At 32.0% G+C, this 20,607-nt stretch overlaps 2 protein-coding genes across 2 annotated transcripts; both read left to right on the top strand.

Annotated features, from left to right (window-relative positions):
• Positions 1 to 492: 492 nt before the first annotated feature.
• On the top strand, positions 493 to 4,282 carry LOC116025798 (putative 4-hydroxy-4-methyl-2-oxoglutarate aldolase 2). The gene is made up of 2 exons (XM_031267142.1): positions 493 to 651; positions 3,492 to 4,282. Exon 2 carries the CDS (start codon positions 3,509 to 3,511, stop codon positions 4,007 to 4,009), a length of 501 nt encoding a protein of 166 aa, XP_031123002.1. The 5' UTR covers positions 493 to 651; positions 3,492 to 3,508; the 3' UTR covers positions 4,010 to 4,282.
• A 10,806-nt stretch (positions 4,283 to 15,088) lies between these two features.
• On the top strand, positions 15,089 to 19,749 carry LOC116026136 (type IV inositol polyphosphate 5-phosphatase 9). Its single transcript, XM_031267588.1, has 8 exons — positions 15,089 to 15,437; positions 15,798 to 16,000; positions 16,387 to 16,494; positions 16,888 to 17,245; positions 17,395 to 17,579; positions 18,913 to 19,021; positions 19,110 to 19,261; positions 19,366 to 19,749. The coding sequence occupies exons 1-8, from the start codon at positions 15,417 to 15,419 to the stop codon at positions 19,631 to 19,633; spliced, it is 1,404 nt and encodes a 467-aa protein (XP_031123448.1). The 5' UTR covers positions 15,089 to 15,416; the 3' UTR covers positions 19,634 to 19,749.
• Positions 19,750 to 20,607: the final 858 nt, after the last annotated feature.

The raw sequence follows: 20,607 nt of genomic DNA, 5'->3' as shown, positions 1-20,607 counted from the left end.
TTAAGGTCATCCACAATAGTTGTTTTTTCACTGTTTTTCAGAAGAATATGACTTATGTGGAGGAGAGATGGATGAGAGAGAAGATTGAGGATTTTCCTACAAGAATAATTTTTGGTGGGGCTCGTCATGAGAGCGAAAAGTGAATGGGGATGCAGTTTCTAGCTCGTAGAGCACAAGAATCGTACTTAGTAGGTGCGTGCATAGCACGTGTCTACTCAGTGCCTATTTTAAAATTTTTTCAATTTTTTGTTATAGTCTGTTGTCAAAGCTTTTTATTTTTATTTTTCTTCATCTCTCTTTTCTAATGGACACCTTAAAAAATTAGAATTATTGAAGATATTCTAAAACCCTGTCTCTCATCTCCCCACCTTTCTCTTTCCCAATGGCTTTAAGGAGGACAATTTCATCTAAAGTTAGCATAAACGATTGTCGTTTAAGATGGGGTGAAAATTTGAGAGATTGGAGTATGAATTTGTAATTCAATAAACTGAAGGGGTGAAAACATATTTTCCCAAAATAGTAAAAAGTCATCACGCGTCAAACAATCGTCCCGGACCTCGTATTCCCATTTCATTTCACCAAAAGTCAGTTGTTTTTTTCTGCAACTTCCGACCATTGTCTCTCCAGAATTTTCTGATCAAAGATTTCCAGGTAACACTTCTTTATTTCTCCATAATTGTCGCTCAGATCATTATCTCTCACTGTGTTGCAATGTTCCGTGTTCCGGGATGCGATCTGGGTCGCCTTCTGAACCCGAATCCGAGTTCCCCTCACCGATTTACGGTGGCTAAGGGACTGTTTTATTCGATATTTGTTTTTATTGAAAAAAAAACAACATAAATTTATGATCTTTATGTGGCGATTACTAGCTTGCTTTTAGTTTGATTAATTGGGGTTTTCCGTTTTCTGACAAGTTTCAAATCAACCATTCACTATCAATTAAAATTAGATTGTATCCTTGATCTATATTAGTTGATTCTCCCGTTGGAGCTCAGTTGATCGGAAGGTGAAGATTTGAAGTGATTGTTTTTTTGTGTTCCATTACAAAAACTGAGCTGAATTCTTGCTCAGGGGAGAGTAAAAAATGTGAAATTTATTGTCGGTGGAGCTTTAAAGTGGGCTTTGTTATGTGTATGTTCAGATTTAGGAGTTCTTGTGAATCACTTAACTAATGGGTTTGGCATTTTTTATTTGTTTTTGATGTAGAAGTTACTTTTGGTACTAACAGTTCTGCTTTAATCTTTAGGGATTGTGTTGAAAAATATTGAGCTGAGAGATTTTGTTGGTTTGATTAGCTTTTAGTAGTCCAACTTGTCTAACAAACCGAGGGAGTAGTTTCCTTCTTGCATAGTTGCAATCCTTGCGAAAGCGTATAGAATCCGAGTTGTTTTTTCGTCGCATTTATGCAGCCTTAGTTTAGGGGATTATTCTGAAAGAATTATTGGAGTTCATATTCATCTGATTTGCACCTTCCAGTTCTGGGCTACAGTGTTAGCAATAACAATTACGGGAGCCTTGTTGTTATTGTTGTTGTTGTTGTTGTTATTATTATTATTTTTAAAAATATTCTCGAGGCTCTTAGGTGCTTCTTCTAATAGGGAGTTATAGTACGGGAAAGAAGCTAGATAAAGCTGATTCATTAGGAGAGTGTCTTTCCCATGAATAATTGCACTCAACCCGAGAGATCAACCTGCACCCCTGTTTTAAGGCCACTATGATCTTGAATCAATAAAGAATATCCATTTTGCCTATTGGTTTTAATGGTTTACTGGTCTTGTTCCTAAGATCTACGATGAAAATTGTTAAAAGAAATTTTAGCCATCATCTAAAAGTCTACAGCCAAATCTAAAGTGTCATACTGTAACTTGTTTTTCAAAAAAAAAAAAAAACTTTTAATTGATCTTATACATAAAACCAACTATTTATAAATCCCTTTTTCTGTATCTCAAAATCAAAAGCCTGGATTTGTTGCTACATAGCTATTGAATTTCAGCTTTTATAGTTGAAATCTTTAAAGTACTATATCATTTAGGACACTTTTAGGGCATTGGTCTGCATCTACTCTTTAAAATCTTAATTTTTAGACATTAATGGAGTGATGAAGGGGGAGTTGTAGATATACACGAGGTAAACCAACCTAGGTTGCCCATAGCTAACTGGTTCAAATTAAACCAAGAAGGCTAATAGGCTGCTCCTGCTAGGAGTCAAACTTGTAACCTAGTGGTTACCAAGTCAACAACTTGACCAACTTGGCTAGGGTTGCTTCCAACTCTTCTTCTTTTTGATTTGACAATAGGAAGTAAACAAGGTATGCTCTCATGTTTGCTTGTTTGTTTGTTTTGTTTTTAAATAGTTTTTTTCCCCTTTTGTGTATTGATAGTGTTATGATGCGCACACCTTGTTGGAGAAGTGGAAAACTATACTTTTAGTTTCTTTGTGGTGAAAAACTTTTATTGAAAAGCAGATAAACCAATTGCCAGCCTGTCTTGTGTTTCTATCCCTGAATACTGGCAAAGAAAGGGTTAGTTTGAGGTCTTAAGGGGGCGTTTGGTTCACGGAATGTTAGATTACCTTAGGGAATGTTAGATAACTGTGTTTGGTTTAAAATTGAAGTAGGTAAATAAGACAACGGAAATAAGATAAATTGATTAAAATGCCAAAAACTTAATATTAGTAATAAGATAAGGGAATGTGAGATTACCTAAGAAATCGGGGTGTATCTCACATTCCCTTCCAATAGCTAAAAACTTCATCTGGAGGTTATGTTAAATTCCCTGGGAATCTTACATAACTTGAACCAAACAGGGGAATCTTATATTCCTAAGCAAATATAACCTTAGTTATCTCATATAACTTGAACCAAACGCCCCCTAAAAGTATTCTGTTGTGGGAAAGATGCCTTTCCCCTCATTACCCAAAGGAATATTATCTAAGGTCCCAATTCCTTGTCACGAGGCATGACTCTTATAATCTTATTAGAAGTTTCCTCTTGTGCCCAAATTGCAAAAGCTTTGTGCTGTGTGTTACTCTCTGGAAGAAGTTAGAATCTTGATTTCATTTGCACTGAGGGCATGTAGCTTTTACCTATTTCAGAATGCTTGAGAAGCTCGGTCATTCATGTTTCTTGCATATGCTTTTGTAATTTAGTCTAGGAAATATCATTTTCTAATCAGCACATGATAAGGCATAATGATGAAAGCTTATTGTCAACAATCGATCTTCAATATTCATGTTTGAGAGTCGATATTCTCTGGATTGCATTCTATCCCCTCTTCATTTGAACCTGGAATAAAGAAGGGTATGAAATACATAATATTATTTGGACTGGTATATAATTAATGTGACCAATTCTTGTCCGTATGATTGCATTTGCTATTCTTCTTTCATTACGTGATAATTTTCATCACCTTTCTAGTCAAGCATTTGTCTTCTTATCTACTCTAGTCTAAAGCAGTTTTTTTTTTTTTTTTTTTTTTTTAAAAACTTCTCAGAGGGCGCTTTGCGTAGCATGGCCTTGGTTACGACTGCAGAAGTATGTGACGCAAACCCACAGCTAATTGTGAGCGGGGAGCTCCGTGCTCTCCAGCCAATTTTCCAGATATATGGCAGACGCCAAGTGTTCTCTGGTCCAATTGTCACCCTGAAAGTGTTCGAAGATAACGTTTTGGTCCGTGAATTTCTCGAGGAGAAAGGCAATGGCAGGGTTTTGGTTGTTGACGGGGGTGGCAGTTTGAGGTGCGCAATTTTGGGCGGCAACCCTGTTGTGCAAGCTCAGAACAACGGATGGGCAGGAATCGTGGTCAACGGCTGCATAAGGGATGTCGATGAAATCAACGGTTGTGACATTGGGGTGCGAGCTTTGGCTTCCCACCCGATGAAAGCCAACAAGAAGGGCATCGGGGAAAAGCACGTCCCAATAACCATCGCTGGCACCAGAATCTGCGATGGAGAATGGCTTTATGCTGATACTGATGGCATTCTAATCTCCCGAAATGAGCTTTCCGTGTAACTCTGGACCTCGTCTCGCCACATATTCGTGGCTAACATATTGCGCTTATTGTTTCGCGGAGATTATGAAAGCATGCATCATTTTCATGTATTTCTTGGTATTGGTCTATAATCTATTCAGATGGTTTCCTTTTGGGTTTGTCTTGTTATATTCTCCTTTGAAGATGATATTTTATGAACCGCAGAAGGGATTTGTAATTACTATTTATGTTAGTTCTAAAACTCAAATTTCCACTTTGGCAATATAACCTATCTGGGCATTACTTTCGCAGGATTTTACACCCCTATTTTACCTTGTAACATATGGTCGGAATTATATGTACATATGATTCCTAATCAGGTGAGAACCAACCTTAATTTATGAACTGCAAACTTGTGAAGGATTGCATTGCAACTACTACATAATTGCATTGTTACGGCTCCCCGATATCCGGGTGCAGTGCAATCATGTAGTAAGTGCGGTGCAATCCTTCATAAGTTCATAATTCGCTGGTTAATGTTGGTTCTCACCTGATTATATATATATCCCCTATTTTACCTTGTAACACACACACACGGAGTAGTTTATAATTTGGATGCAATATTGGGTAGTGATATGTCTATCTCAAGTTTAGATCATTATGCATTAATGGCTTCATGCATGTCACAATGATGATTGTGATTTTGATAGCTAACCAATAAGAAGCTATGATTTTCATTTTTCGGTGCCATACTGGACTGCGATATGTCTAGTTCATGTTTGCATCATCGTGGCCAATAAATTATAATCACAACATTTTAAATTTAAAAAAAAAAAAATAGTACATCATAAGTTATCCCCATTGACTGAAAAAACTGTGAGGATTTGAATTTAAAAATAACTGGTTAGTGTTTCCCATATAATATAAAAGTATAAATATGTAGTCTAAGTGTGGATTTAAATTTTTAATTAAGACATAACACGTCAACTAAAATCAAATTCATGTAATCTAATTATCAATTTTTTTTTTAGTTGAGTCAGAGCACATTCTTCCAATATTGTTAGTGGGGATAAACAAAATAAATTAGCCAATAAAGTAAATTGATGTTTTGTTAAGATTTATGTAACTTAATTTTCATTCAAAAAAGAAAAAAGAAAAAAAAGAATTAAACTATTTGGTAAATAGTTGTACTTAACGAGTTTAATTCTTGATAGCGCCATCTTAGTTGAACTCATCATATGTACATGATCTTTTTGGTGTTGTTTACTTCTTATGTGTGGTTTACAAGTTATTACATAAGAAGATAATTTATTCCATGCACACCCTTAGATAGTGACTGCGAATTTTTCTCATCACCAAAATACAAAATATATAATCAAGATTGGGTATTACAATTACTACATCCGTATCTAATTTTATACAAAGTATTAAAAAAAACATTAGTTTGTTAACATACTCAAACTAAGAAGAACAATATACTGCTCTTGTTTTGAGTCAAATTTGTAACATTGTAGTTATCAAGTCAACGTTCAGACTAACTTGACTGAATTTAATGTTTAATTAATATTATACCATATATATTTTATTTAATTATAACATAATAATCATCTTGTCCGCATCCCGAATTGTCATTAGAAGATCTCATCAAGACTTAATTTTATGAAGAATCTCAAACCTATACCATTAAATTACTATTAGGTCTTTAGCGGAATAATAAAATTTTAAGTATTTAATAACAAATTATTAATTGTAAATTTTTTTTTTTGAGTGCTACTGACTCTGTTACAACAAGTCAACAATTGACTCCACTGAAGCTCAAACCCACTCCCCATCATCCATGTAGGAGTGTTAATCGGGACACCAGATACCACTTGACCACAAAGTCTTTGGCTTAGTTAATTTATTTCTAATACAAAATGAAAAATAAGGTGATTGATGGATATGATGAAAGAATTGAAGAAATTAAAATTAATTAATTAATTAAGACTATTTATTATGATTAGAATATGATCTGATCTAATCCCACAAGATAATGTGCTCGAAACTTTTGTCCCAGTAAAAATTAAAACAAAATTATTATTATTATTATTATTATTATTATTATTATTATTATTATTATTATTATTATTATTATTTGGAACATGATAACGTGATATGGTCACTATTGACAAAATCTTAATTAATTGCGTTACGAGGTGGTTCATGTAACCAATATTCCTGCCTATGAGCCTATCAATTTCAAAAACCAAGTTGCAATTTAAATTTACAAATGATTTATCATTAATTAATTTTTCAATTATTTTTATAATAATTAAAGCCATAAAACCAAGATGCATTTGCTGCTATATAGCCTAATTTTTGGGTAAATGGCCCGACTTTTAGCCTTCAAATTACGAAAAAAATAGTTAATTTAATCTCTTGCGACAAAAGGTGGAATCACCTACCCTACATGCCTTCACATCCTGACGTACCAGAATTGTGAATGAGTAAATAATGGTGACTCAATTGATCAACAAAGATCATTTCTAATATGCTAATGTTACATTCTCACAGTCCCAACTAAACACACAAGGTATGTAATCTTACTCTCACATACTCCACTTTAATCCCTAAGAAGTTAGGGTTATAAACATTTACGTGACGTTTGATTTAAAGAATAAAAATAAATTAAAAGGAATAGAATAAAATTTCAATGGGAATAGGAATGGAATAAGAAAGGAATATAATAGAAATATTATTCTATTGTTTGGTTCACAAAAAGAATAAATTAAACATGAAATTATAGGATGAACCATATTCTTGTATTTGGTTGGATAAGAGAATAAAAAGGAATATCATTTAAATAACTAAATTATCCTTATTCAAAATAAAACACATACAAATATATATATACTCACCTACCGTAAAATAACAAAATACAAAATATACAAAAAAATATTATATTATTTCATAATCGATTATAAATAAAAAGAGATCGAAAAAAATAATAATGCAAAAGAGCGAAACATTATATTGTACAAAATTTGAGTTTCTCCTGTTCGTGCACAACATGTTATACACACACAAGTTGGAGAAAAAAAATCAACATAGAAATAGATAAATGTAATGTGTGATACAATTTATTATAATTATTAAAAATATAAACAAAATATATATAGCCAATAATAATTCATTACAATATTCTTAAATAAAAAGACTAGCTAAGAGTGATCTTTAAGTAAAATACCCAATAGAAGAGTATTTGAATATACTATGTATCAAGTGGGAATTATATATGCCTATTTATATGTAGTAATCTAAGTAAACCATAGTATGATGAATGCCCAAGTTCAACGTTTAGTGATTAGGTTAGGTTAGGAACTATTCCAAGGTCAAACTTGGCATCACATTCAAATTTTATACATTACAAGACAATATCTATATGTATACCTACACACTATTTTGACACAATGCACAATTAAATAGCAACTTGTAAGTAATAATTCCTATTACATTTTAATTTTTTTGTAACGAAGAAAACATGCAACCACTATTTGAGAGGTGTGCATTAGTTAAATTCCGCTCATATGTAATAGCATACAAACCACGCATAAAAGGTAAACCGTATTAGGAAGATTTTGTGCGACGGGTAGGGATGGCAATTTTAATCTGCCTCGCGGATATCCATCCAAATTCATCCTACATGGATCGAGTTTTTTTGGGGTGATAGTGAGTGGTGGTCGGGTTAGATGCATGTTTTATATACACAAACCACCTAGAACCCCACTCGGTCCACCATATATATATGAATAAATATAAGTACTAATATGTAGTTAATTCTAATTTTTTTTACAGCTTTTATTAACTTTTTACTATTTTTACTTCTATATTAATAAGTTTATTTTTAAAATTTAACAATTTAGGTATTATATTTGAAATATTTATATTATTTTGTGTTTTAATATAACTAGTGAATTTTATTATTTTATTATGTGTAAGTGCTTTAAATATTATTTTAATTTTTTTAATAAAATAATAAATGGTGGGTAGAGAAAGTATAAGATGGATCGGGTGGTGGATGTAGCCCTCCCCGGCTCATTGTCATTCATAGTGACAAATTTTATTAAAAGGATATTAGTCATAATAGAACTTGTGATCTTCTAGTACACCTCAAATTTGATAAATCGATAATATAACACATTGTCTATATAATTTCAAAATTTGAACCAAACAAATATTATATAACATTATTATATTTGCATTATCTAAGTTATGTTACATAAGTATAACTAAATATAAATGTAATGTTTTTGGGTAAAGCTTTGACCACAAAACCTTTTCCATTTGGGCAAAGTTTAAGGTTATCTCCTCCTTGTTCGGAGTCTCCTTTACTCTATCACCCCAAATGCCCAATGCACCTTGCTATTTGCATAGAACTAGAATGAATTTTATTTATTTATTTATTTTTAAAAACCCCATTATTGTAGTCATCATTATTTTTAACAAATTGAAATAAAATATACATTGTATGTATGCATGCATGCTGCAAATTAAAGGGTCCACAGTACATGTTGTAAATTTATAATTATGACAAATAAAATTATAAAAATGAAAAATGAAAAGATGTGACTTCAAATAAAATAAAAAGAGGCAATTGGCAAATTGCAAATACTCCAAAAGGAAAGAGATAAATAAAGAAATCTCTGCACGCAGGTTTTCATGTGTTTAATGGTTCTCCTGAAAAAGACATAAAATAATTTGAATGAGTAAAACATCAGCAAATGGGGATTAAGAATGGAGTCAAATGTCATGATATATATATATATATATATAATGTAAGATTTGATTTTGATTGGGAACAGATGATGATCATACTCGAGTTTGTATACCAACAATAGCACTCATATTATTCATCTTCATGAATATTATATTTAATTCAAACTTAATAAAAATCTGTTAAAATTTAATAATTATATAATTTAAAACATGAGACGGTTATGAAGCTTGTGAACCATGTAATTAGACTTGTTTTTTGTTTTGTTTTGTTATTTTTTTTTGCAAAATTTAATTAGATTTTTCTTTTTAAAAATTATTAACAATATATCTCTATTATCATTTTTATATAGATTGAACTGATCATATAGTCGATTGACAATAATCCTAATATGAATTTTCGCATTCGATTCTCAACTTTATTACTGTTATTGTTGTTGTCGACTTGTCGTCGTCGTCGTCTTTTATTATTTATTTATTTATTTTGGTGGTGAATTGAAGGAAGAAACTTTCAAGTTTCAGCCACCAAAATCATGAAAACAATCAAGTTTGAGATGTTACATAGTGAAGATATTGTCATGTTTCTTTTGACATCTAGCTCCAGTATCTTCCATTGGAATGACCAAAAATTAATACATAAATAAATAATAAGGAAGGCCTATAATATTAATTTTATACAATATAACCATGCATGGGATATATAGATTATAGTGTCGGTAATAATAGATACATGAGAACTTTTCATAAATAATATATATTTTAGTGCTTCAATATATATATATATAGGAAATTATAAAATTTTGAGGTAAAATTTGAAGCTATTTTGCTTTGTATAATTCTCTTTCCTTTCACTTACCTTCTTTATCAAAATATTTTTACCAAAAATTCTATCACATGTAGTGATATTATACAATTTACTCGTTGTAGAATAATTAGTCAAGTTATAGGTAACTAATAAATATAAAACAATTATGACACATATCAATATATTTCAGGTCATTAAGATTGTTCATATCCTCAGGGAGGGGAACCAATACGCTGACTCCCTCGCCAACATGGACCAAAACTCTCCGTGGGACACGTCAATCCTTGAGCACCCTCCGGACGGTCTGATCGAAAGCCTTGCGACAAGTAAACGTCGCTAATCTTTGGGACCTTTAGGTCCATCCCATTCACCAAAAAAATATATATCATGTCGCATCACTAAAATATTTAGTGACAAATCTAATCTAAGAAATATTTTTTCGATATTAAATACTATTTATATCTATTGTTACTTATAATTGGATCATGCAATAATCAAATGAAAATTAATAAATTTCACTTTTGATCCCTTGACTATTATACATGAATCATATTTAGTCATTGAGTATTAAAATTTTATAATTAAGTGCATGACTATATAATTTGTATCACATTTGATCCTACCATCCAATTTCCTGACCAACTACTGCTTGGAGTGCTCTTTCTAGAAGAAATAAATGCAGTGCTCCTTCTGGAAAAAGCAAATGTGGTTATGATCACTTCTTACTTTTTACTATATGAAATTGTTCTCATAATTATAAAGAAGGTATCTTAAGAATTTTTAGGGTAAATTATATATTTTTTTAAAATAAAATGTAATTAGTTGATATGAATAAACTACTCCAAGTGGCAGTTTTATTTAAATATATTTTATTAAATGTTCTTTAGTTTTTATTTTTATTATTATAAAGTTTATTTTTAATTTATTATTATTTATTAAATATAATTATAATGTAATTAATAAATTATTATTATAAAATATATTCACGTCCTTAAAAGTCAATTTACATTTTATCAACTACCTGCTAGTAACAAATTTTATCAAAAATTTCTTTATAAAGTGTTAATATTATCAACTAGTCAAACTAGATAACATAATAAGTTAATAGCTAACGTGACGTTTTAATTAATTACTAACCGTTAACAACTAACCACTAACCACTAATTGCCAAACAACTTAAACAAGGCCAAATTGAATATGTTATTACTATTTTTTGAGGGCTTAAGACCTTAAGTCAGTTAAGTGAGCGTCAAAATAAAACTAATTAAATAGCATTAATAATGTAATTTTTTTCGATAGAATAATTAGAATATTAATGGATTGCAACTAACATAAGTATTCAATAACAAGTATTATAAAGTATAATAAATAACTATTAAATTGAATTAATCATAAATAATATAATTAAGACGCAGTACACAATTAAGATTACTTTAAATATATCAATTTATATATGTTGATCAATTTAATATAACCAGCTACTTGCCTATTTCAAAGATTCCTCTTGAAAAAAGAATAGGGATTTCGATAATATTTCACTTCATAGTTTATATTATTATTATTATTATTATTATTATTATTTGAAATTTTTTTTTATGTAACCCAGAAAATCCACCATAAAACAACTAACCATGAGATTTAAAGTTTCTCTGATCGATATCTAAGGTAAAATATCCATGCTCATGACAAGAGATTTGATTCAAGATAAAATTGAATTGAAAGATTGTTTTGTTTCGTAACCTAAGCTCCCAACAAAATGTTTTAGCTGCTATATTAAATAATTGTACAATTATATTTTATATTATGTTATACTCAACAAATTGAAGATATATCATCTCTATTTTTTCAAAAAATCCTCCATTTCTTCATTTTGGTAAACCATCCCATACTCCCTTTCATCATTCTCCTAAATAACATGGAGTAGGAGATTGAATATTAGTCCACATTTGCATAACGTTATTTCTCATTTAAGGAGAAGGAGATAAGGTGCGATTTTTAATTTTATGATATGTATGAAGATGCATAGGCCGGATTATTTAAGTGTTTGACTTGGTTAAAAAGTCAATATAAGTGTTTGGTTAATAAGCTTTTTGTAACTCCAAAATACTAAAATTCAAAAGGTACTCAAAGCAGCCTTTTCAAATAGCTTTTTGAAAAAAGAAATTATACCAAACAGCTATCAGCTAACAGCTAATTTATCAAACAACTTTCTACAACCAGCTAATGTTATCAACAAATCATACCTTCTAACCCAATCAGCTAACCGTCATTTACCAAACAAGGCCTAAATGTCTTCTTTTCCTTTTAGGGTGTGTTTGGAAAGCAGGAAAATGACTTCTGGAAAATGAATCATTTTCCAGAAATCATTTTCCTTTCTTGTGTTTGGATGCAGAGCAGAAAACTATCTTTGTGTGTTTGATTCATTTTCCAGAAAATGGGTAGGAAAATGAATAAAATTGTATTAATTAAATATTTTAATTAATTTGTTTAAATATAACAATATTTATAATAATAATTTTCATCATTTATTACAAAAAATCAAAATAAAATGCAAAAAAAAAAAATTAAATTCAAAACCAGTAAATCCACTGGTTTGCGAAACCAGTGGATTTACTGGTTTCAACTGGTTTGCGAAACCAGTTGACACTGGTTTCGCAAACCAATCAACCGACTGGTTTACAGAACCAGTCAGTCGGACTAGTTTCGCAAACCAGTCGGAAACCAATTTCCGAGCAGAAAACGCCTGACTGGTTTCGAAAACTGGAAGTCTGGGAGCCAAGAGTAGAAGCGAGAGGCGAGAAGTGAGAGTCTGATTAGCGATTTGGAAAATGACTTCTCCTCAAAAAAATGAGAAGTCATTTTCCTGAAAAATGAGGTTATTTTCCATTGACTAGGGGCTCATTTTCCATTGACCACCTTTTCCACCCTCTTTCCAAACACCTAAAACCCGGGAAATGATTTTCAGAAATCATTTTCCGGGTTTCCAAACACACCTAAGAAGGGTAAATAAAAATCTTATTGTTAATTAGGGTGTGTTTGGAAACCCGAAAAATGATTTCTGGAAATCATTTTCCGGGTTTTTGGTGTTTGGGAAGGAGGGAAAAATAGAGTAAATGGAAATGAACTTCTTGGTCAATGGAAAATAAGCCCAATTTTATGGAAAATGATTTCCCCTTTTTTTTTGGGAGAAGTCATTTTCCGGAAGTTTGCTTCTTCCTTCTCCTTTGCTTCTTCCATCTCCTTAGGCCTCCTAAATGCTTTAACTTCTTCATCTTCTTGACATCTTCAACTTTTTCTTTTTGTTTTTAAGTAATAATTTATTTATTTTTATTATGAGATAGATATTATGAGTTTTATTTTTTTTATTTGACATCTGAAATCAGTCGGCCACTTTTATTTTTTATTTTTTTTTGAGATAGATATTATTTTGTTGTGATTTTTTTTGTGATTATTTTATTTTTTGGATCATATATTTGTTATAAATGTTGTTACATTTAAACAAATTAATTAAAATATTCAATTATATAATTCTGTTCATTTTCCTACCCATTTTCTGGAAAATGAGCCAAACACACCAACACAGTTTTCTGTTCTACAGCCAAACACAAGAAAGGAAAATATTTTCTGGAAAATGACTCATTTTCCAGAAATCATTTTCCAGAAACCATTTTCCTGCTTTCCAAACACACCCTTAGTTTTTATGTAAATTTGTGTTCGTTTCTTGAGGGTCTGGCCTATGCCCCGCTATTTTTTGTTTTCTTAATTATGATTTCAATAATTTTTTTTTTCATAAAAATAAAAAGAAAAAAAAGACTATATAGTGGTGGAGTTTGACTTGGAATCACCAATACATAATACGTCGAAAAAAAATTATGTTTCATCATTTGTAGAGACTCTTTATATATATGAATCAATTCGCCCGGGAAGACTCCCCCAACTAAAAGATGGGGTGAGATCTGAGCCATTGATCTAATCTAGATCAACGGCTCAAATCAAGAAAAATTATTTTAAAAAACGTGGTTCTGCCAACATGCATGCAAATGATCAACTATATCAAACTGATGCACCTTAAAATAAAAAACTACGCATCTTAAGTTATAAAATCATGCATCTTAACATATAAAATAACACACATTAAGTTTAAACTGATGCACAAACTAGAAAAGTGATGACGCACATACATTAAGCTTTAAATATACGCACAATAAAAAGGAAAACGACGCACCTAAAACTTTAGACTGATACACCTTAAGTTCTCAACTGAAAAACTGGCGTACCTTATTCACAAAAACCACACACCTTAAGAAAGAAAATGACGCACCTTAATTTTGACCAATACGCAAAAAGACTAAATTGTCACTGCATTTTTTTAAAAAATTTTCTTCAATCTGGACTGTTGATTTTGATTAGATCAATGGTTGAGATTAAACTCCATCTTTTACCTAAAGCCTATTATCGCAATTGATTTCTCTCTCAATATGTGTGTGTGTTCTTTTTTGACATTTTTTTTTTGAAAATCTTTTTTGGCATTTTTAATGACAATTATGTTGAATATATAACGAAGAGGAGGTCCCACCAACTTGCAGCAAAAAGTTTAACAAACCTAAATAAAGAAATAAGAGATACGGAGTAGACTAGTATAAAAGTCTGTCAAACCATTCGGACAAACACAAAAGTTCAACACTGTGGTGACCCATCAAATAAACAAAAGCATTAAAAACACAAAAAGAAATCAATTAGAAATCAAACTATAACGGAAATAAATAAATAATTAATTATAAATAATAATTTTGAGAGGCTCTTGAAGCCAATTCATTAAACAATGTAATGGTGAAACTTAAGCTATTTCCTTCCAGTTAAATGAATTAATACAATATATAATTATTATTGCTGTTCAAATCAGATACAATAAACAATCAATTCAAATTAAATATAAATAAAGTTTTCAATAGAATTAATTTCATTTTTGGTCATGTATTTATAGGCGACAGTCTATTTTTAGTCCTTTTTATCATAACACTCCACGCTCCCATTTGGTCCTAGTATTATTCTGGCATGATCATTTTGTGCGGTTGCTTAGGTGCGTGGTTTCCTTCTTAAGGTGCGTATGTAATATTCCTTTTTAATGTGCGTGGTTTGTATGCTTAAGGTGATTCAGTGTTGAAACTTAAGGTGCGTCAACCAAAAATTTTAGATGCGTGGTTTTTCTTCTTAAGGTGCAAGATTTGTATGCTTTAAGGTGCGTCACAACGTTAATGTTGAAACTTAAGGTGTGTCGTTTTAAAACATTAGGTGCGTACGTGGTTTGTGTTCTTAAAGTGTTTTATTTGTGTGCTTAAGGTGCCTAGTTTGTGTATGAAGTGCACTATTTAAAAACTTTATGTGTGTGCGTGGTTTGTGTTCTTAGGTTAAGGTGTGTGGTCTGTGTAGGCATGCTTACGGAAGGTGTACCATTTAAAAACTTTAGGGGTGTGTTTTGTGTTCTTAGCAACCGCGCAGGAAGCTATATATACCCGGACCTGAACTCTTCCATATATATATATATATATATATATATATATATATAATTTGCATGGATGAGCCAATTCAAGTAGAGTGTAGAATGTTCGGCAGATGGATGGGTAGGTAATTTCGTGGTGGGAAGCATCAACAATACGTCACACCTTCTCTCACTCTGATATTGTCTCCCTCTCCCATTCCAACTTGCAAAATAGCCATCTTTTCCTCCAACAAGGTCTCCATCTCTCTCCCTCAGCATGATCTCAACTCTCCCTCCCCATCTTATATTATTATCACTCCTTTATCTTCACACCTTCTTGCCTTTCAACCCCTTCTTTCTTCTTCTTCTTCTTCTTTGGGTGATTCCCTTTTAAGCTCCTTCACTCATCACCATGCCAAGGTACAATAGAGAGGTAAGCATATACACATATATATCCTCTCTCTCTCTAGCTTTCTCTCATTATATTCCACTTGATTTGCATGCAATCATATATATACACATGTCTGAGAATTTTGCATTTCGCAACCAGCTAAGGTGATCAAAACTCTAAGGTTTTTGATCAAATATATATAGATAGCCCTTTTGGTTAATTGCAGCATGATTATCAAATTAAAAATTTCACTTAGTAATTTTTTTGTGATTATACATACTATACTTTGAGGATGAACATTTTAATTTGCATGGTTGACTATATTGATCTATCAAAGTACTCCGTAATTAATTAAAATCTAATTAATATCCTATACTTGTATGTTTTGCATGGGTGAGGAAGGTTATGTGGCCAAGATTGGTGGCAAGCAAGATCCTGAAGAAAAGATTGGGAAGCAATAATTTCGTCGCTGATATTCCGAGTATTAGTGACGATTCGGAAGAATTTTTGGTAGAGACGATTCCTCCTAGGTTTGATGATGATCATCAAAAATCTCTTAGCTCAAATCATATTCTCGCCCATCACGAAGAAACCCAAAGCTACAAGTAAGCAATAATAACCCCCCATTTTTTTGTTTTCTTTAATTTTTGGATGGGGTCATTATATTAGTAGTAGTTGGTTTTCCACCAATGATCTTTCAGCAAAATATACCATTGCAATTTTGATTTCCAAATCGTCACTTATTTTATTGAAACAATGCATCATTTTGTAGTTTGTATGTACCTAATTCTTTAGGTCAGACTTTATATTGTTTAATTCACGCCATTTTATTTGATAAATTCATTATTAAATTTGTCTGCACGCAAACTACAGTATGTATGTAGAATCTGTGTGCTTTTTTTTTTTTTTAATGGAAACAAAATAATACACTGAATGAGAATTTGATTTTTATTTTTGAGTATTTGACATTTTTTATTGTTTATGTTCAAAGGGTTTTTGTAAGTACATGGAATGTTGGAGGCGTTGCACCAACCGATGATTTAAACGTGGATGATTTGCTAGGCACTGACCACAGTTGGTGTGACATATATGTTTTTGGGTAATTTCCATTTCTTATAATAAGAATAGTAATAATAAAGTGGTAACCCCTGTCAAGGTGGCCAGACAGTTGACTTGATAACTACAAGATTTCAAGTCACCCTCAGTAAAGAGCCGTTTATTGGCTTTCTTGTTTTGCGTCCATTAGCTATATATAGTAGACAACCAATATTGATTTACCTCTTGTGATCCTTTGCTGGCTATAGTCATGAGGTGGCCGGGGTTTACCACTTTACCTATGCACACCCAACCCTCAAATAATGGCTATGAGGCAAGGTTATTGTTACTAAGTTTACCTGTGCACAGCTGTGGATTTTCCTAGTTACCCAAAAAATAATAAATAAAGTTTATTATTTTGGGAAACTAGAATTGAATTATGTATAATATAATATAGGTTTCAAGAAGTTGTTCCTTTGAGGACGAAGAAAGTTCTGGGTTCAGAAAGTGGAAAGATTTCATCAAAGTGGAACTCCATAATCAGAAAAGCTCTGAACAAGAACGCACCCATACATGAAGGAAACAGTGATGAGCAGACAAAAGGGAAGGAAGATTCCACTTTTTGTAATAAAAAAATGGATGCGAAAAACAACAACAATAATGATAATAATAATCAAGAATTCAGATGCATTATCAGCAAGCAAATGGTTGGGATTCTGATCTCTGTCTGGATCCGAAACGAGCATCGGTTGTTTGTGCGTAACCCTAGCGTTTCGTGCGTCGGTTGTGGCATCATGGGTTGCTTGGGCAACAAGGTACTGATCAGATCAAAACCTCCGCTTCTTTCATGGTATTCTTAATCGTCACGATCATAATCCTCAGATAGATAGATCTTTATTTAGTTTATCCTCAGATAGATGTTTCAATTCAGAATTATATATATATGTTAGTTGTGTTGTTGCAGGGTGCTGTGTCGGTTAGATTTCGGTTGCATGAAACAAGCTTTTGCTTTGTGTGCAGCCATCTGGCTTCAGGTGGCAGGGAAGGGGATGAGAAATTCAGAAACTCCAACGCCGCAGAAATACTGTCAAGAACAACATTTCCCAAAGGCCCTTCACATGAACTGCCAAGAAAAATCCAAGATCACGAGTACGAATTTTTTTATTTGTTTCCTTTTTTCCTAATTATTGGAATAAATGATCAAAATGGTCTCTCGGCTGTAATGATTTTGATCAGATCGCTAGGCCACTTTAAATTGATTTTCGACTTATAAGTTCTGACTTTGTCTGATAATGCAATGCTCGGACAAAATTAGAAGTCGGAGACAAATAAAGTGAAGAGGTCATGATAATCGAGATACCGTTTTTATCACTTACTATAATTATATGACTTTAAGACTAGTTTAATTGACCATCACTTTGATCTTCGACTTTTGACCGGTTTTGTCTAATAATATCAGTGATAGGACAAAATTCAAAGTCGGAGACAAAAGTGAAAAGATCATGGTAGTTGAGTGATTGTTTCAGTAATTTACTACAACTATTTGGCTTTGAGGGTACGTAATTTAATTGGTCATCACTTTGATCCTCGACTTTTGATTTTGTCCATTAATATCAGTGATAGGCCAAAACTAGAGGTTATAGACAAAAACAATGAACTATAGTCGAGAGACCGTTTCAATAATTTATCATACTTTATTTTGATAGTAGTTTAATTAATCACCCCTTTGGTCTGAACTTCTGATTTTGTCTAATAACACCAGTGGTGGAACAAGTAAAAAATGATAAAATCACTGTCCTAGTAATTTACTATAATTATTTGACTCGGACGGTAGTTCAATTGATCACCAAAGTAAGTATAAAGTGGAAGGGATTATTTAAGTGATTAATTTAATTATAATCTAAAACCGTCCAAAGCCATTGGTTAATGATAAATCTCATTTGTTTAATCACCTCTAATTTACATGATTATCAACCCTAATGGGACAAGACATGATAATCATTTACTATCACGACCGCCAATATAATTATCATTATAAGGTGCTAATCACAGTAAAACTACGTTGTCTTTATCAATACATGCCGCCAATCAAATTGGGATTAGCATTGTATGATTATGGTAATCCCTTATTTTAATGGTGGAATTTGTTGGTTAATTACTGTTGGTAGTTATGTTGGACCATATGAGTTTTGGTCTTATTCTCTTGATTGGTAGTAGTTAAAAAATTAAATAAAATAAACATCCAATTGGTAAACTGTCTTGTAGTATACAAACGTTTTCCTGGTTGATCATGTTGACTTTCCAGATTGGACAGATTAATGTAATTTATTAATTAATTAGGAAAAGAATAGATTAGGAGCAATTTGCATGTTTTATAATGTAAAAACAACATGCTTGTGATGTCAACTCCACCTAATTTTCTTTATAAATAAATAAATAATATATGTTATTTATATTTATTTTTTATTTTTTGGTGGTGCAGCCGAGTGATTTTTCTTGGAGATTTGAACTACAGAATCTCCCTTCAAGAAACTGCGACAAGATTATTGATAGATAAAGGAGATTTTAATACACTACTCGAATATGACCAGGTATATATGCATTTCTTTTTTTGAAAATTTTAATTTTGATACATATATATTTTTTTAATTTTAAACTTTGATTTGTAAATTTTTGCAGTTAAGGTCAGAAATGCTGGACGGTCAAGTATTCAAAGGGTGGCATGAAGGGATCATAAAATTTGCTCCCACTTACAAGTATTATCCTAATTCCGATGGATATTATGGCGGTGTAAATGGGAAAAAAGGTGAAAAGAAACGCGCCCCGGCATGGTAATTAGTTAGAATATAAGTGTTTCACGATTTATAATCTATTTATTCTTAAGGTGTCAAGGTGGGTCAAGACTTACGGTCCACCTGTCTTGACATATTTTCAGGTGTGATAGGATAATTTGGTTTGGAGAAGGGTTAAAGCAACACAAATATGGGAGAGGTGAATCCAAACTGTCAGATCACAGGCCAGTTAGGGCAATTTTCAGTGCAGAAGTGAAAGTGTCAAAAATCAAAAAATTGAGAAATTTTTTCCTCTCAGAAAGGTTTGAGCACATCACCCATCGGTTAGAGGTGCATCCATCAGAACCAGATGATGACTATCATGGCCACTTCCAATATTCTAATGCAAGATTGAGCTTGCACATTAGTTGATCCATCCATATATATTTATATACATAATATATATATACCCGCCGAATATATTCACACAAAATTATATGTTTTATATATAATAGTATACGTACTGCTACGTGTTTTCGAAATGAAAAATGAAGGGATAATGTAATAATAAATCTAGCTAGATCTGTTTGTTTTTTTTTTTTTTTCATGATTAATTATCTTAAATTAGTTTATAGTTTTTACTTCTGAAAATGCGTAACGATGATATAAATTTGATCCCTTTTATTTGATCAAATTAACGTTATTGTCCATCAATGTCAATAACCTTGTAGCCTAGTGGTACGAAATTAATGGCCATCACATATATAAGATCGGGTTTGAGTTCCAGTAAATAATATTGACTCTTTGTGGTTCAATACATTGAGAAATCAGTAGTACTCAAAAACATTATTATTGTCAATCCCTCTCCTAAAACATGAAGGCACAGGCGTCGTAGCTGTAAATTTTGTCAAATGTCAAATTGGTTGGTGTCTCGAGAATAGGGATGGCAATATGCCCCGTCCCGGACGGGGATCCCTGATCCCCGCCCCGACGGGGACGGGGATGGAAAAATTTTTCGGGGAATCGGGACGGAGATGGGGAATACATGTAATTCCCCGTCGGGGACGGGGATACCCCTCCCGCCTCGCCCCGTCCCCAAATAATATATATATATATATAATTTTTTTAATAAAGATAAGTTTTTAATTTTTTAAATTAAAAATTATACTAATTTAAGATTTTAACTAAAAATTAATTCCCTGTCCCCGCGGGGACGGGGGTGGGGACTATTTTTAATTCCCTGCCGGGAAAGGGGACGGGGAGTATACTCCCCGCCCCCGCCCCGCCTCGTTGCCATCCCTACTCGGGGAGCACAAATTATTCTAAATAAAGTCCCAATTCAATTTGATCTTTGAATATATATATATATATATAGAGCACAAAATATTAATGTTTAATATTAATTT

The sequence above is a fragment of the Ipomoea triloba genome, chromosome 7, assembly GCF_003576645.1.
Source record: "Ipomoea triloba cultivar NCNSP0323 chromosome 7, ASM357664v1".
Classification (NCBI taxonomy): domain Eukaryota; kingdom Viridiplantae; phylum Streptophyta; class Magnoliopsida; order Solanales; family Convolvulaceae; genus Ipomoea; species Ipomoea triloba.
Note: the sequence above shows the minus strand (reverse complement) of the source record. Positions and strands in the feature narration are given on the sequence as shown.

Excerpts from the sequence above, each read along its gene's own strand:
- LOC116025798 (XM_031267142.1), top strand. The coding sequence starts at position 3,509 with ATGGCCTTGGTTACGACTGCAGAAGTATGTGACGCAAACCCACAGCTA.
- LOC116026136 (XM_031267588.1), top strand. The coding sequence starts at position 15,417 with ATGCCAAGGTACAATAGAGAG. Across the intron at positions 15,438-15,797 it reads TGCCAAGGTACAATAGAGAG|GTTATGTGGCCAAGATTGGT; the intron begins GTAAGCATATAC and ends TGGGTGAGGAAG. Across the intron at positions 16,001-16,386 it reads GAAGAAACCCAAAGCTACAA|GGTTTTTGTAAGTACATGGA; the intron begins GTAAGCAATAAT and ends TTATGTTCAAAG.